The 16,354-nt window shown below is 46.7% G+C and overlaps 1 protein-coding gene across 2 annotated transcripts in view; it reads right to left on the minus strand.

Moving 5' to 3' along the window:
- Window positions 1-16,354, minus strand: part of Tmem241 (transmembrane protein 241) — a 143,415-nt gene that overhangs the window by 118,799 nt on the left and 8,262 nt on the right. For both annotated transcript variants that reach the window (XM_028876688.2, XM_028876690.2), the window contains exon 4: window positions 6,762-6,843. In XM_028876688.2, the coding sequence (XP_028732521.1) occupies window positions 6,762-6,843 (82 nt within the window). The remainder of the gene's footprint in view (window positions 1-6,761; window positions 6,844-16,354) is intronic.

Genomic DNA, 16,354 nt, shown 5'->3' on the forward strand with positions numbered 1-16,354 from the left:
CTCACGAGCACCCGTCAGTACCTGGGCAGCACAAATTAAACTTGGCAGGTGTTTTTTAATTTCACATGTATGAATGTTTTGCCTACATGTATGTCTCTATACCATGTTTGTATAGTGACGGAGGAGGTCAGAAGAGGCATCAGATCCCCAGGAACTGGAGTTATAGAGAGCTGTGAACCACCATGTGGGTGCTGGAAATCAAACCTATGTCCTCTGGAAGAGCAGCCAGTACGCTTAACAACTGAGCTATCATGCCAGCCCCTTGGTGAGTTTTTTTTTTTTTTTTAATAAAGTTAAATTTAAAAAGACATGGAGCTGGAGGGGGTTGGGAGTTTGGTTCTAGAAGGAGTTGGAGGAGTGGAGTAATTATGATCAAAATACCTTGCATACATTTATGAAAATCTTAAGGATTTAATAAAAATACTGTATTTTTTTTTAAAAGAAGAACTGGGTATATAGCTTAGTGGGGGACTCTTTGCTTAGCCCTGTGCAAAGCCCTGGGTTCAATCATCAGCACCACAGAAGGAAGAAGGGCCGGAAAGAGGAAGTGACGAAGGGAGAGACATGAGTGTAGGCAGATGTTTCTCTCCTGCCTGCCTGTCCCCAAATACCCAGCAGCTGCTGCCCAAATAACTGACTCGGAGGCTTAATATTACTTATAAATGCTCAGCTGGTAGCTCAGGCTTATTACTGACTAGCTCTTACATTTAAATTAACCCACAATTCTTATCTATGCTTAGCCACGTGGCTTGGTACCTTTTCTCAGTGCGGCTTTCTCATCTTGCTTCCTCTGCAATCTGGCTGGCGACTCCTGACTCCGCCCTCCTTCTTCCCAGCATTCTCAGTTTGGCTTTCCCGCCTAACTTCCTGCCCAGCTACTGGCCAATCAGTGTTTTATTAAACCAACTATGTGACAAATCTTTACAGTGTACAAGAGGATTTTATTGCACAGCACACGAAGGCCGCCTCCACTGGGCAGTTCCAGGAAACATGCTAGGACCGTCTCCACTCTACATGAACATTGACACTCTTTACCTTTGTGGATCCAAACTCCTTTACGTGGAGACAAGGAAAAGGGGGACCATGAATTCCTTTCTGCTCAGTTAAGTAGCTTGCTCACTATGGGTTTAATTATCCATGTTTTTCTTCAGAAGTATCTCCATCTCATGCCCACCTATGACATCCTGAGTAACTACTATGCTTACGGAAGCCAGAAACCTTGACAGACAGATTAGAAGGACCAAGTTCAAAGGTCTGGGTAAAAAACAAAAACCAACCCAAGGTCGGGTGTGACACATGCCTGTACTTGCAGCAGGTGAAAGGTAGAGACAGTCAAACTTCCACTACACAGTGGAGTCCCATGCCAGCCCGGGCTGCATGACACTTCACCATAGCCACCTCGTCAGCAAAAAAGAAAACAGAAGGAAAGAGGGAAAGAAGGAAGGGAGGGAGGGAGGGAGAGAGGGAGGGGGGGGAGGGAGGGAGGGAGGGAGGAGGGAGGGAGGGGGAGGGAGGGAAAGGGGAAGAAAAGAGAGATAGAAACGAATCCAGTCCTGTTAAGGTACCTCATCTGCATTTGTATCTCTCCGGCTGCTCACCCTGGCCTTACTTACTCAGGAGAACACGCATCTTGCTCTAATTAGGCAGCAGCCAACACCAGTCCACTATTTCCACGGGAATCTACACATCTGTCCTAATCCCTCGGCTCTCAGGCTTTGAGGCAATTCTGTCTTGCGGAGACTTCTGGCCAGGAATTACAATGGAATTGACAACTGACCATCAGAGCTGCGCTGTCCAGAGACTGCTGTTCGGGACATGAGAGCCGCCATCTCTGTGACCTCATCCACTGCAGGAAGGCCGACAGGCAGGCCTCACCACGTGCGGAAAGGAGAGGGTGTAACATGAGCCCATACGCCATCAAGACTGGCAACAGAAGCGCCAGACACAACTTCACAATGCACACTCACAGCAGCCGGTCCTCTGGGAAATGGCTCTCTTGGCCACGCCCCTTTGATTTCCTCAAGGTCAGAAACCACGCCTTCTGTGTCATTAAGAACAGTCTCAAACACCTCCTTGCCGAATACTCCTCCTAGGGTTGGGATGTAGCTTGGTTGGCAGGCTGCTTGCCCAGCACTTACACTAGACTGCGAGTCCATGCTCTGCTTCCCCAAGACCCGCTGTGAACCAAAAGTCAACTCAGCCTCACAGTGTACTTAGGGCTGAAAGAGCATGAGGCCCTGTATCAACCCCAGAACAGCAGAAGCCAGGCATGCTGGTCCATCTCTGTCATCCCAGCACTCAGGAGGGGGTGGCAGGAGAATCAGAAGTTCAAGGTCATCCTCAGCTACACAGTTTGAGGAAAGCCTGCGGCAGATGAAATCATGTCTCAAAAAAAAAAAAAACAAAAAACAAACAAACAAACAAAAAAACAAATTAATAGTGGCAACAAAAATCTTTAGAGCACTCTCTTCTCTTCTAACCTCTACATCAGTCAGCTGTAAGTGGGATGTGGGAAAACCCACAAGGAACTCCCCACAGGGCCCAGCAAAGCTTGCTCAGCTCCCAAGTGCTGTACATCAGACAGCGTCAAGGCTTCCTCAGATCAGGGAGGCCTTTCTGAAGCACAGCTACTCAGAAGAGTTTCATGTAATAATACACCCACGAATTTTCACTGCACTCACCCCAATTCCTCCTGGATTCCTCAGCTGACAGCCTGGCACCAGGGCAGTGAGGACTGTCTCCCACCCAACACAAACCAGCTGAGTGCCTGGCACTCATCACCCTGGGGACGTCTAAGCAGCAATGCAAAACAAAGAACTGAGAAGATGCGGGGTTGAATCTGTCACTAAAAACAGTGACCAGAGGCTCCTACTCACTGTCCTCCGCTGCATGGGTGCATGGGGGTAGGGTGCTTTTTCTAACAGATCTGGATGGAGCAGCTTATCTTTGCCTGCTAGACAAGGCTATGCTCCAGGTCAGTCTACTCCACTCACAGGCTCAGGAACGCACATGAAAATGGAAGGCAACTGGTTAAACTAGAATGTAAATCAACTTCTCCAAAAAAGTTTTGTTGTGAACCACAAGACAGCACAAGTGAACAGTGTACTTAGGGCTGAAACTGATGTAAATCCGTAGCCAAAGAGCAAGTTCAAAGACAGGCTTGCCTAGAGATAAATCATCCTTCTGCAGCATCGTTCAGGGTGCAGGACTCCCTGACTGCGGAGAACAGACTGAATGGACACTTATGGTGCATTTTGTGAGGGATTCTAGCCACCTGGTATTTGAGACCCTTGCAAAGGTGCCTGAACCTGAGAACAGCCACGGCCTCTTCTCAATCTGGCCACCGAGGAGAGTCGGTGCTCCCGGCTTCCCCAGGGGCAGTGGGTGGCGGCCAAGGTGAGATCCATGGCAGGCTGGGAAACGTGGCCTCACCCTCCCGGCTAGTCTGTGGAACAGCAAGGGACCCAAGGATCCAGTCTAAGTGGAGCCTGGGGCTCAGGTAAGAGCTGTTAGGAAGACAGTCTCCTCATGACCCGTGAGGAGGGGACACTGAGGTCAGTGACACCAGGGGAAGGGGGTGACATTGGAACAGATTCCCTGTAGAAGTGAGAGACAGAGACAAAGTGGATTTTCTGGGTATGTCACGGCAGTCCCTCTGGACCTAGCCAGGCCCGAAGTGGGTCTCTGTCCTATAACTTTCTCACATGAATTCCTCACTGCTTCGACTAGAGTGAGCTTCCTAAGAAAGTTAAAAGGTTCTCAGCGGCCAGGCTCATGGCACACACTTATAATCCCCTCCACTGCTCAGCTGACTAAGGACAACGGACTGTAAGTTAAAGCCAGAACAGGCTACATAGGAAGACAGTCTTTAAAAAAAGAAAAAGTCCAGGCTGGAGAGATGGCTCAGCAGTTAAGAGAACTGGTTCTTCCAGAGGACCCGGATTCAGTTCCCAGCACCCACATGGCAGCTCACAACTGCCTGTAACTCCAGTTCCAGGGGATCTGACACCCTCAAGCAGATACACATTCAGGTAAAACACCAATGCACATTAAAAAAGATAAATCATTTAAAAATTTTTAAAAAGAAGTTCATATGCATTAGTTCTTAAAGAGACAAATCTGAAAAAGACAGAATATGACAAGTCAGAAGAGCTGCCACTTTGTGGGACTAGAGGCAGGACTCTACACCTACGTCTCTCCCTCCGTCAGGTCCTGGCATTTGCCCCATCCCTCACTTGTCCAGTGATTGTGACTCACATAACGATACAAAGGAGGCTGGAGAGATGGCCCAGCGGATAAAGTGCTCAGTGCACATGTCTGAGTACTTGAGTTCAGATTTCCAGAAGCTACGAAAAGCCAGGTGTGAAGGTGCACATCTGAACCTAAAAGCCAGGTGTGAAGGTGCACATCTGTAACCTAAAAGCCAGGTGTGAAGGTGCACATCTGTAACCCAGTGCTAGAGGGGGTGGAGATAGGCAGATCCCATATCTCACTACCCAGCTAGTGTAGCTGAAACTGTGAGATACTTTGTCTCAAATGTAGTATGTGTGTGTGTGTGTGTGTGTGTGTGTGTGTGTGTGTGTGTGTGTGTAGTGAAGTATGATAGAAGATTCTCATTGTTGACCTCTAAAATCCACATATGCATACACAGGTGGGCACACCTACACACATATATGCACAAACACAAAATAAATAATAAAGGATACAAAGAAAATTGCTCTGAAACCTATGAAAAATCACTGAACAAAAAAAGCATTATTATCATAAGCCTAATACCTGACTTATTCAACCTTTAAACTTCTGGCACCCGTAAATATCCTGAACTTGGAGGAAAAGTTAAAGCTAATGGAAGCAGAAAGAAGAGGTAGAGAGAGTGGCCAGTGCCTGACGACTCCGAGGGGGGCACCAGGGTGCACTGAGTCAGCTCCTAGCCCACACCAAAGACCCCACCCTTCTGAACATGCCATCCCATCTCCTCAACTGTATAAATCATGAAACAAAAGTGATGATGTAATTTCCAAATTACTTTCTCAACTGCTATTTTATAATCCTGAAGTTGCCCTAACAATATTGTTACCTAGCTAGACAGACTTTGTTTGTTTTTACATCTGAGGTCACAAGAACAAACATAACGCCGGGCGGCAGTGGCACATCCCTTTAATCCCAGCACTCAGGAGGCAGAGCCAGGCGGATCTCTGTGAGTTCAAGGCCAGCCTTATCTACAGAGCGAGGTCCAGGACAGGCACCAAAGCTACACAGAGAAACCCTGTCTCAAAAAACCAAGGAAAAAAAAAAACATAACAGCAAACATTGTAAAAAGATTGAATTATTTTGCAAATTCTGCATTTTTCCAAAAGGCAGAACACAGGACATTTTCTGATAAATAAAAACAGAAGTCAGGATAAGGTAAAAAAAGGCATTAATACCATCTTGATTATTAGTCCATGTAGTTTTAATGGATTCTCTTTTGATAGCAAAATAACTACAGCTCGGAGTTCTGAATAATGCATTTGGAAGCATCTTTGTTCTTCAGAAACCACACCTTAAGGAGCTCAGTCCTGGAGGTGGAGGGGTGAAGGTCGGGAAGACAGAATGGACACCTCATTTTCCTAGTACCCCAGTACCTGTCCACTCGGGGCCACACTTGTGTTCACAGCTGCACCGAGCATCCCTGGACCACTTCACCGAGTGCTGTCGGACTTTCTCTGATCACCAGGTCCCAAATAATGACACAGAGACTTCTTATTAATTATGAAAGCTGGGCCTAGCTTAGGCTTGTTCCCAACTCTCTCTTAAAGCTTAAATTAGCCTGTTTATATTAGGTTCTGCCACGTGGCTCGTTACCTCTCCTCCATACTGTGTGTCCCACTTCCTCTGTGTCTGGCTGGTGAATCCCACCTCTCTTCTTCCTAGAGTTCCTTTCTCTGCCCGGAAGTCCCACCTATCCTTTCCTGCCTAGCTATTGGTCGTTCAGCTCTTTATTAAACCAATCAGAAGATGCCTTGGAGGAGCCACATCTTCACAGTGCAGAAAAAGATTATCCTATAACATAACAACCCAGTTCCAGCTCCTCGGAAACAGGTAAAGGTTTAGCCCGGACTCTTGCTTCCAAGGATAACTGTATCAGGCAGAGTGCAGAGGCTAGCCTCCATGCTGAAACTGCTCAAGTGAGGCCTAACTGTGGCAGACTTCACAATTGTTGTTCTCTCTTGCCCACCTCCACCTTGTGAGACAAGCTGACCCTGCCATATTTTCCAGTTATCTTCAATTCAACAAAAGCAGAAAAGGTGCTTCATGTTACCTCAGGCCCCGGACTTCTCTGTCATGGTTTGGAACCAAGTGTCCCCTCAGAAGGGCTCACATACTGCAGGCTCACATACTTGGTCCCCAGCTAGTGGTACTGATGTGGGAAAGTCTGGAGCTTTAGGCAGCAAGACCTCCAGTAGGTTACTGGGGGCAGGCCTTTGAAAGTTACTCCTGGCCCTCCGTCTTCTACCTCCTTACTACAGACCCAACCCCTAAGAAGCAAGGACTCAGTCTAGGACCCTCTGAAACAATGAGCCAAATATATTTCCATAAGTTGTTCCCTTGGTATCCTGAGCACAGCCACAGGAAGCCAAGACCTCTGTTCTCTGATCTAGTTTTACCTTCAAGCTGATGTCTGCCCCCAACGGATGCCAGATGCAACAAATTAAAACACAAAGGCAACGAGGAAAGAGGGGTTGTGTGTCCCCCCCACACACACACATTCTAATACTTACCAATCTGGACAAAGCTCTGGACCCTGCGTAGATTATACCCACGAACAGCACTGAAGCAGGAAGCCATGCCAAAACATTAGATCTGAAAAGACAGGGAGACATTATAATGTTTTTGCTACTTCATGTTTGAAGAGACCTAGCTGGGAGGACTGACCCCTCAGAGGCACCGTCTCCTCCCAAGGCTGTCTAAATGTCCTGGGGTACCTGACAAGTGAGATGTGCTCCTTACTCACTGGGGGAGCAACACAGGCAGATGAAGTCATCTCATACATGGCTCTGCCATGTGACATCTACTTGGCGTTCAGGAACACCCCCAAAACTGAACGTGGACAGGCCTTGCTGCAGACTCAGAGACAGGACACAGCTGATTTTCTTCAATGGTGGTAATTTTCAAGTATAAATTTTTTTAAAGACGGTTTACCTAAGATGTTTCAAACAGCTCCATGGAATCACAACTTTGAACCAAAAAAAAAAAAAAAAAAAAAAAAAAAAAAACTAGAAAAAAAAAGGGTTTTTAAATACTAAACCTTGGGACTTCAATAGGGTGGTCATATTCTGGCTTCTTCAAACATTAACCTGGATTTCTGAGTGCCCTAAGGGCTTTGAAGGGCACACTTCTGTGGCTCAGGTGGACCATACTAGGATCTGATTTTTCTTTAGAGTCTAGAATCTTGTTCTCCTCAAAAATAAATAAGGCAGGAGTGGTGTTACACACCTTTAATGCCAACACTTGGGAGGCAGAGGACCTTTGTGAGTTTGATGCTACCCTGGTGTACACAATGAGTCCCAGGATAGCCAGGGCTACATAGTGAGGTCCTATCTCAAAACACAAACACACATAAGCAAACACACAAGAGAGAAGAACTGGACACACTCCGTATCACGGAGGCTTCCTCTCACTGGAGTTAGAAGAGACGCCTCTCTACCGCTCGGGGTCCCCAGAGTCAGTCTCACAATGACGAAAAGCAGACGAGACCACCTGAGCAGTGGACAACATCATCACCCAAAGCACCAGCAACCACCACTGCGTCTGCAAACTCACAAGCGGTCTCCCTTTACTGTCCAGGACAGGCAGTCAATCCAGGATCAGACCTAGCGTACCAATGTCCCAGGCTCCAGGAAGGCCTCCGAGTCTTCCTGACTACATCAATTACTTCAGCAAATGCCGACAGCAACTTGTAAAGCTCAAGGACTCACTGTGAACAGCGGCCTCACAGTTCAATCAGGCACTGTTAAATGTTTTCCATGCTACTTTTTTTTAAACATATAGACTTTGTATGTCTGCATATTGTGTGTGCAGTGCCCACGGGCCCGAAGAGGGCATCAGATCTTCCAACACTGAAGTTACAGACAGGTGTGAGCTGACATGTGGGTGCTGGGAATCTAATCAGGTCTGGACCAGCAGCAGGTGTGCCTAGCCACTGAGCCATCTTTCCAGTCCCATGCTACTTTTTTTTTTTAATCCACACAACAGGGGTTAGGTTAGGCTGTTAGCAAGTTATATGATATGCAAACAAGGGGTCTGTGTAAGATCCCCAGGACCCATGTAAAATCTGGGTGTGGTAGGAGCAACAGGAGGACCTTTAGAGCCTGACAGTCAGCCTGGCTGAACCCGAGGCCTCCACGTTCTCAAAAAGTGAAAGGTAGACAGTGAAGAAGGGACTATTGTCAACCTCTGGGCCTGTGTACGCATGTGCACACAAATATACACACGTGTACACACAAATAAAAAAATCCACACAACAATCTTATGATGAAAATATCTGACCTAACAATGGTTAAGATTGTCAACCAAACACTTTTCAATTTTATGACAGAGGAAAGCATTCCCATAGTCCATTCTGTTCAGGACTTTCAATATAGTACCCGATCAATTACATGGCATATCCATAAGGAAGTTCTCCCCTCTCACAGATACTGAAAGGTGTAGGAAGTACAGCTTAGACTAAGCATTGGCTAAACCAAGATTGTCAATCACACAGATCTGTTTTCTTCAATGGAAGGAAATGAATGATGCCTAGTCACCCGGAATGTCAGACTGAAAAGTGGTCAATCAACCTGGTGATGTTTTTACTATTCTCTGAGCCGGCCTCCCTGAATCCCCCAATATCCTGAATGTTGTTTAGGCCTAATCTGAGCTTAATCTCTCAGTGAATAGAACACATCCCTGTGAAAGAGGCCCCATGTCCTCTGCATCCTCCACCAAATGAGTCCATCCTTTTACTTACCACAGATCCTTCTCTAGGCCTTAGACCTGAGCTCTGTTTATCGGCAAATAGAATCCATTCTTATTATAAAGGCCACAGGTCACAGTTCTACCATGTTTCAATGTGTAAGGAAAATAGACCACAGGGTCAGTCTCTGGAGTAAATTGGTTGTTTTACTCTTTTGCTCTTTAGCTCTTTTGGGGGCCCTGCCACCCAGCTCCCAAATAAATACACACGGAGGCTTATTCTTTCTTATAAATGCCCGGCCTTAGCTTGGCTTGTTTCTAGTCAGCTTTTCTTAAATTATCCCATCTACCTTTTGCCTCTTCTGGGCTTTTACCTTTCTCTATTTCTGTATTTCTTTCCTTACTTCTTACTCCATGTCTGGCTGTGTGGCTGAGTGGCTGCCTCCTTTTCTCGCTCCTTGATCCCCTCTTCTTCTCTTTTTCTCTTTCTATTTATTCTCTCTTCCTGCCAATTCCACCTCCTTTCTCCTGCCTTGCTATTGACTGTTCAGCTCTTTATTAGACCATCAGGTGTTTTAGACAGGCACAGTATCACAGCTTCACAGAGTTAAACAAATGCAACATAAAAGAATGCAACACGTCTTTGCATCATTAACAAATGTTCCCCAGCATAAACAAATGTAACACATCTTAAAATAATATTCTACAACACTGGAGGTCTCGACCCAGGACCAGCAAAGATGGCACTGTCAGCTGGGCAGTGATGGCGCACACCTTTAATCCCAGTACTTGGGAGGCAGAAGCAGGTGGATCTCTGTGAGTTTGGGGCCAGCCTGGTCTACAGAGCGAGTTCCAGGACAGCCAGGGCTACACAGAGAAACCCTGTCTTGAACCCCCCCCCCCCAAAAAAAATGGTACTATCCTGAGTTTTCATTCTTATCTCTTCCTGGTTCACTTTCCTGCCAGTGGCAATACCTGCAAGAGCTCCCAACAGGAAGGCATCCCACTGGGACACTGCAGACAGGCTTCCACACCCAGGAAGTGAGTTGACGTCACAGAGCACTGATGTTATGATACTGACACCATGCACCCTGTTCCACCCTCTTCTCTGCCTCCAGCCTGGGACCCAGACAGCCTGGCTACTGACTCTTGCTATCAACTTCCCTTCATCCTCTAAGGTCTAAGAGGCTCCTTCCTCTGGCATTTTTGTTCTGCTTCTCCTCCTCCTCTCCTTTTCTCCTCTTCCTCCCCTCATCTTCTTCCATCTGTCAGTGGTGCTGGGGCCTGAACTCTCCGCAGAGCCCCTCTGTCTGTCTGTTCTTGGTGTTAATAATAACCTGAGTCCCAGTAATCTGTCTCAGTGTCTTGGATTTCAATAATATCCAACATGGAAGATGGGCTCTGTACTAGATGATTTTCTAAGTGCTTTGGGCATTTAGAATAGGCTAGACCAACCTCCAATGTTCTCAAGGTTTAGTTTATATATATGAAATGCTTTGTTTGCTTTTGTTTTTGTTTTAGACAGGGTCTCATGTAGCCCAGGCTGGCCTTGAACTTACTATTTAGTCAAGACTGGCTTTGAATTCCTGATCCTTCTACATCCACCTCTCAAACATTGAGGTTTCAGGCATTCACCACCATGCTTTGTTTGCATTTTCTCCTTACAAAGCAATATAGAAACAGGCATGTCCTTGAGACAACAGAGCCTTTCTTGGAGAGCTAGGGCTCTGGAAACCTAGTGCCCACTGTGGTGGCTTGAATTAAGATTGGTCTTCAAAGCCTCAGATATGTGAATGCTTATTTGAAAGGAGGTGTGGCTTTGTTGGGGTAGGTGTGGCTTTATTGGAAGAAGTGTGTCACTGGGGACAAGTTTTGAGGTTTCAAAAGCCCATGCCAGGTCCGGTATCTCTCTCTTCCTGCTACTTGTGGATCTGGATGTAGAACTCTTGGCTACCTCTCCAGCACGCCATCATGCTTCCTGCCATGATGATAATGGACTAAACCTCTGAACCTGTAAGCCAGCCCCAATTAAATGCTTTCTTTTATAAAAGTTGCTGTGGGGCCTGGAGAGATGGCTCAGAGGTTAAGAGCACTGGTTGCTCTTCCAGAGGTCCCGAGTTCAATTCCCAGCACCCACATGGTGGCTCACAACCATCTGTAATGAGATCTTGTGCCCTCTTCTGGTGTGCAGACATAATGCAGGCAAAATACTGTATACATAATAAATAAATAAATGTAAAGAAAAAAAAAGAGTTGCTGTGGTCATGGTGTCTCTTCAAAGCAACAGAACATTGACTAAGATAGACACATTGCTTTCTGGTTCTTGTCTCTAAAATTCAAAGAATAAAAGGAGGCCAGAGAGTTGAGAATGAATTTCAGCTCCCAGCACCCAGATCAGGTAGTTAACTGCCTGTAACTCCAGCTCCAAAGGTTCCCACTCACTCATCTGGCCTCCAAGTACCTGCACACATGTAACATACACACACACACACACACACACACACACACACACACACATACATGTAAGTAAAAATTAAAATAAAAAATAGTGAAATTCATGAACCACAAAAGGATCATTTAGAGAGAAATTTATTATAGATTCATGGGTAGGAGCCTAAGGAGTTGAAAGAGAAGAAGGAGGAGGAGGAGGAGGAGGAGGAGGAGGAGGAGGAGGAGGAGGAAGAGAGTGCATCCATATAACAGGCGGGTCCCAGAAACAGGACTGCTTGCAGCTGCTAGTTTGGGAGGCTTTTAAAAGGACTTACTGCAGAAACAAGAGTGGACATGGGACGAAGGTGAGCTGTTAGTCCAGGTGGCCCAGCCAGGTGGGTACCCAGGAGCCTCCTATCACTTTCAGTCACACGATCATTAAGACTTCTACTCAGATGGGCTTATTTAGGAGTATGCTGGCTAATTTTATGTCAACTTGACACAGGCTAGAGTCATCTGAGAGGAGGGAACCCCAATTGAGAAAATGTCTCCATAAAATCCAGCTGTAGGTGAGCCTGAAGGGCATTTTCTCAATTAGTGATTGATGGGACAGGCCCAGCCCACTGTAGGTGGTCCTGGGTTCTGTAAGAAAGCAGGCTGAGCAAACCATGATGAGCAAGCCAGTAAGCAGCACCCCTCCATGGCCTCTGTATCAGCTCCTGCCTCCAGGATCCTGCCCTGTGTGAATTCCTGTCCTGACTTCTTTCAGTGATGGACCATGGTGTGGAAATGTAAGCCAAATAAACCTTTTCCTCCCCAGCTTGTTTTTGGTCCTGGTGTTTCATCGAAGCAATAGTAACCCTAACTAAGACCAGGAGATAACAGAGAAACAGGAACCAGAGCCCTCTTCGGATGTTCTCAGAACGCTGCCCCGGTTCCTGTCTCCTGTTCTCATCAAAAGTTGTCCATTCACACAGACGCACAGTGACCTCTGGTCACGTTCCTACTGAACAGCTGGTAAATAACAAGGCAAGAACCTAAGTCAAGCCTACCCAGCCTAAGCTTTCAATCACGCCTTTGCACTGTGCTCGCACACCCACTGTGCTCTAATGGGAGACAGGGCCATAGATAGGTACGCTGCGGTAAAAAACAGGAACCTATTCTCCATGATCACAGCCCTGCCTGCAACAAGAGATGTCCACACCCCCAACAGAAAGGTGAACAGAGAGAAGAGCATGCCACCCCCACCCTCACGGGCCCAGAGACACTGTAGATGGTGGCGGTCGCCTAGGAAAGGGCTTCCCAGTTCTGACTTGTCACGGACCCACAGCAGGCCATGCGCCAGGTCCCGGACTTCAGCCGCAGCAGAGCGCTGATGAGAAGGCGGCCAGTGCTCAAGTCATGCAAGCAGCTGGCTTGGCTGCAGCAGCCCGGGCTCTGGAATGCAGGGTCAGTAAAGTCCCAGACCTCTGCACTTGAGTCCCTCTTAAAATAAACAAAGGAAACTCCTGCTGAGTTACAGACTCCAAGAAATGAGAATGTCTGCACTGCTCACTGTGGACGTGAGGAAAAGAAAGCAACCCTCGGGAACGTCCATGTGCCAATCCCTACTCTGACATAACTTCAGCCGGATACAGAAGACACTCCTGGGAAATGTGGCAGGGAGGCTGAGTGAGCATTTTGCTCCAAACATCTGGGCCAGGACCCAGGCACAGGACATCGAAGCTTCTACTGACCTGCCATCTCACTTGGGGTTAACAGGAAAGAGCAAAGTGTGCTCATGAGAGAGAGGTTGCCCCCAGCCAAAGGGGGTGCAGGCATTTTCCTTAGGACTTCAGACACCTTCAGAGGTTGTAGGTGGCCTGGCAGGGAGGAAGACATTCCAAAAACACACCCGTGTCCCTCACTCTAGCTGTCAGACTGTTCAAACAACAGACTCCTCCAGGAAACTGGAATTACCCAGAAGTCTCAAGCTGGAAAAACAGAATGCCTAAGCCAGTCAGAGAAGAAACCTTCCTACCAGGAAGAGATGTACAACCTGCCGGATGACCTACAGAAGACAGCCAAAGGTCAATGGGGGGCAGAGCCACAAACTGCTGGAACTGCTTTGGCAAACATAACTCTGGCCCTTAAACTGTAACCACACTTCAGGACCCTGGAGAAAGTCGTGGGGGTGGTGGGACATCAATGGATCTCTTTGTCTCTCCTCCCAAGTATGATCAAGGTGAGTGCATCTTCTTTTTCTACTTTTCACTACTAACTTAGCTATTTTAATTGGTTTATTGAGGGCAGATGCTGAACATGGCTGATTGGAGCACGGGCTGTAACCCTAGATCGGTAACAGTCGGCTGTGGGGATTCCCGGCCACTGGGAGCAGGGAGAGACTGCCATCCTCCACCGCATTCTAAGAAACACACCTATTGTTGGTAAACCGAGAACCACCCACATTCCAGAACCAGATGCTCCCCCAGATGGCCTTCAGCCACTCAGCGCCAGAAGCCGTCATCACCAGGCACCGCATGTGACACATGTCCACTGTGACCCCGAGTCTGGTACCCTTCATAATGCCTGCACCTTCACTTTCACAAAAGCTTGCTCTTCCTCTTCCATCCTCTCTCAGGTGGCCTTTCACACTCCCCCTTTCCCTCCCCCTCCCTCAATAAATCTCTTTTATGAGTCTATTGTGTGGTGTGATCTTTGTGGCATTCTTTGACCCTCCAATCACCCAGGATGCAGAGGCAGCGGATCTCTGTGAGTTCAAGGCCAGCCTGTTCTACACAGCAAGTTCCAGGCCAGCCAGGGCTGCACAGTGAGACTCTATCTCAAAAAACAGAAAATAAAAGAAAAACACTGCAATTACAATCCAGGACATGCCCAAAAGGGGTTGGACCTGGGAGGTGTCCTTCCGGGTCCAACTGTCACATATATTAACATTTTGATAATAGTGGGACCCTGTTGTACACACTGTCTCAGAATCTGCTTAATTTCACAATTTCCCATGGCAAAAAGCCACACCCCATTTACTGATAATTGAATTAATGACTGACCATTGACTTGCATTAATAATAACTGAACAATACCAATGGGCAGTGGTGGCACGTGCATTTAATCCCAGCACTGGAGAGGCAGAGGCAGGAGGATCTCTGTGAGTTTGAGGCCAGCCTGGTCTACAGAGGGCCTATGGTTGGATATTTAAGTCAATCTTGCCTTTTTTACTATCCCAATGCTGTACGAGTATTCTTGAATATATTATTTTCTCACATGTGTGATTTTTTTTTTCATAATATTCAGGATAAATTCCCAGAACGCAGCCTTGAAGTTTAACTGGTTACGAAGCCACGTTGTAGAGGGGCTACACTGACCAGGCTACTTTAAAGGCCTAACACTGAGTCTAAGAGCCAAGGCTTGAACGTCAGGAATTGAGGAGGCATCTGTCCCACATTTAATTCATCATCTGGTGGCTGTGGCCTCTTACGTGGGTTAATTCTTTCATTACCTTATTCACCCACAAAGGAAACAAAACAGAATTAAAGTCTGTGGTGGTCCTGGCAGGGTCTCAGGTCCCTTCAGCATTGGGGCTCTGGGAACTGCTGAACCAGTGAGTATGTCCATGTGCAGGTCTGCATGCATATGCATGTGTGTGCATGAGGGAAGGGGGCAGCTCCTGGCTGGAGGGGCTGCACGTGATACCACATTGAAGGGTCTCTTGCCTAGGGGTCTGGTTTGAAAACTGTGCTGATCTGCCACGCCCCTTAACTGACTGAGAAGCCCAGATACTGCATCTCATGTGAATCCTGGGTCTGTTTTCCATTTGCATGCCACCCGGCCACACTAAGCACTGTGTGAAGTTAAGGAAAGTCTGTTGGCATACATCATAGAACTGTTGTCATCGAGATGAAGCCTAATTAAATCAGATCACTTGTTTTCAAACAGAGCCTGCCTTACTGAGAGAATATCTGCTCCCTGCAGACACTCTGCAGCATTTGTTACGGGTGCCAGCGGCTCAAGTGGAACTCTCCCAAATCCTGTATTCTGCTGACATCTAGTGGACCTAGAAATAGCTTCCAAACATGAAAATAAGAGAACAAGGTTCACAGGCTGACCTCTGGCATTGCCCGAAACAGGGACAGCCTACCACTGTAAAGTCAACACTTGTTTTACAAGCAAAAGAACCTCAGCACATTTTTCCTATTTTGTGTGTGTATATGTGTGTACATGTTTGTGTGTGCACACATGTGTGCGTGTGCATGTGGAGGCCAGAGGCCAACCTCAGATGTCTTCCTCGGGTGTCTGTACTTTCTTTTCTATTTATTTTTTTGTTTGTTTGTTTATTCATTCATTCATTCATTCATTTATTCATTCATTCATTTATTCATTTATTTATTTTTAAGGCAGGGTCTTTCACTAAAGCTGGATGTCACTGATTCTGCTAGGCTGGCTCTGTCTCTACCACCCCCGACCCTGCCAGTGTTGGGGTTACAGACAAGCACTTCATTATTTTTTAGTCCACTACTTAAGGCAAAAGTAAGATTTAAAAAGCCACTCTTCGGGCTGGAGAGATGGCTCACTGTTTAAGGGCACTGGCTGCTCTTCCAAAGGTCCTGAGTTCAATTCCCAGCAACCATTTGGTGGCTCACAGCCATCTATAGTGAGATCTGGCACCCTCTTCTGGCCAGCAGGCATACATGCAGGCAGAACACTGTATACATAATAAATAAATAATTTTTTTTTAAAAAAAGCCACTCTTCTATATTAGATCAGCGTCTTATGCACACCATGAACTGTGACATAACAGAGTCAGGAATAATTAATGAAAAGAAGAGGCCATGAATTTGAAAGAGAGCAAGGAGAGGTGTATGGGAGGGTTTGGAGGGAGGAAAGGGAAGGGGGAAATGATGTAATTAAATTATAATCTCAGAAAATTAAAGAAGTAATTTTTAAATAAAAAAAACTGAAAAGACCATGAATTGTCTTCCATGCACTCTCTCTG

Source organism: Peromyscus leucopus, chromosome 19 (genome assembly GCF_004664715.2).
Source record: "Peromyscus leucopus breed LL Stock chromosome 19, UCI_PerLeu_2.1, whole genome shotgun sequence".
Taxonomy (NCBI): domain Eukaryota; kingdom Metazoa; phylum Chordata; class Mammalia; order Rodentia; family Cricetidae; genus Peromyscus; species Peromyscus leucopus.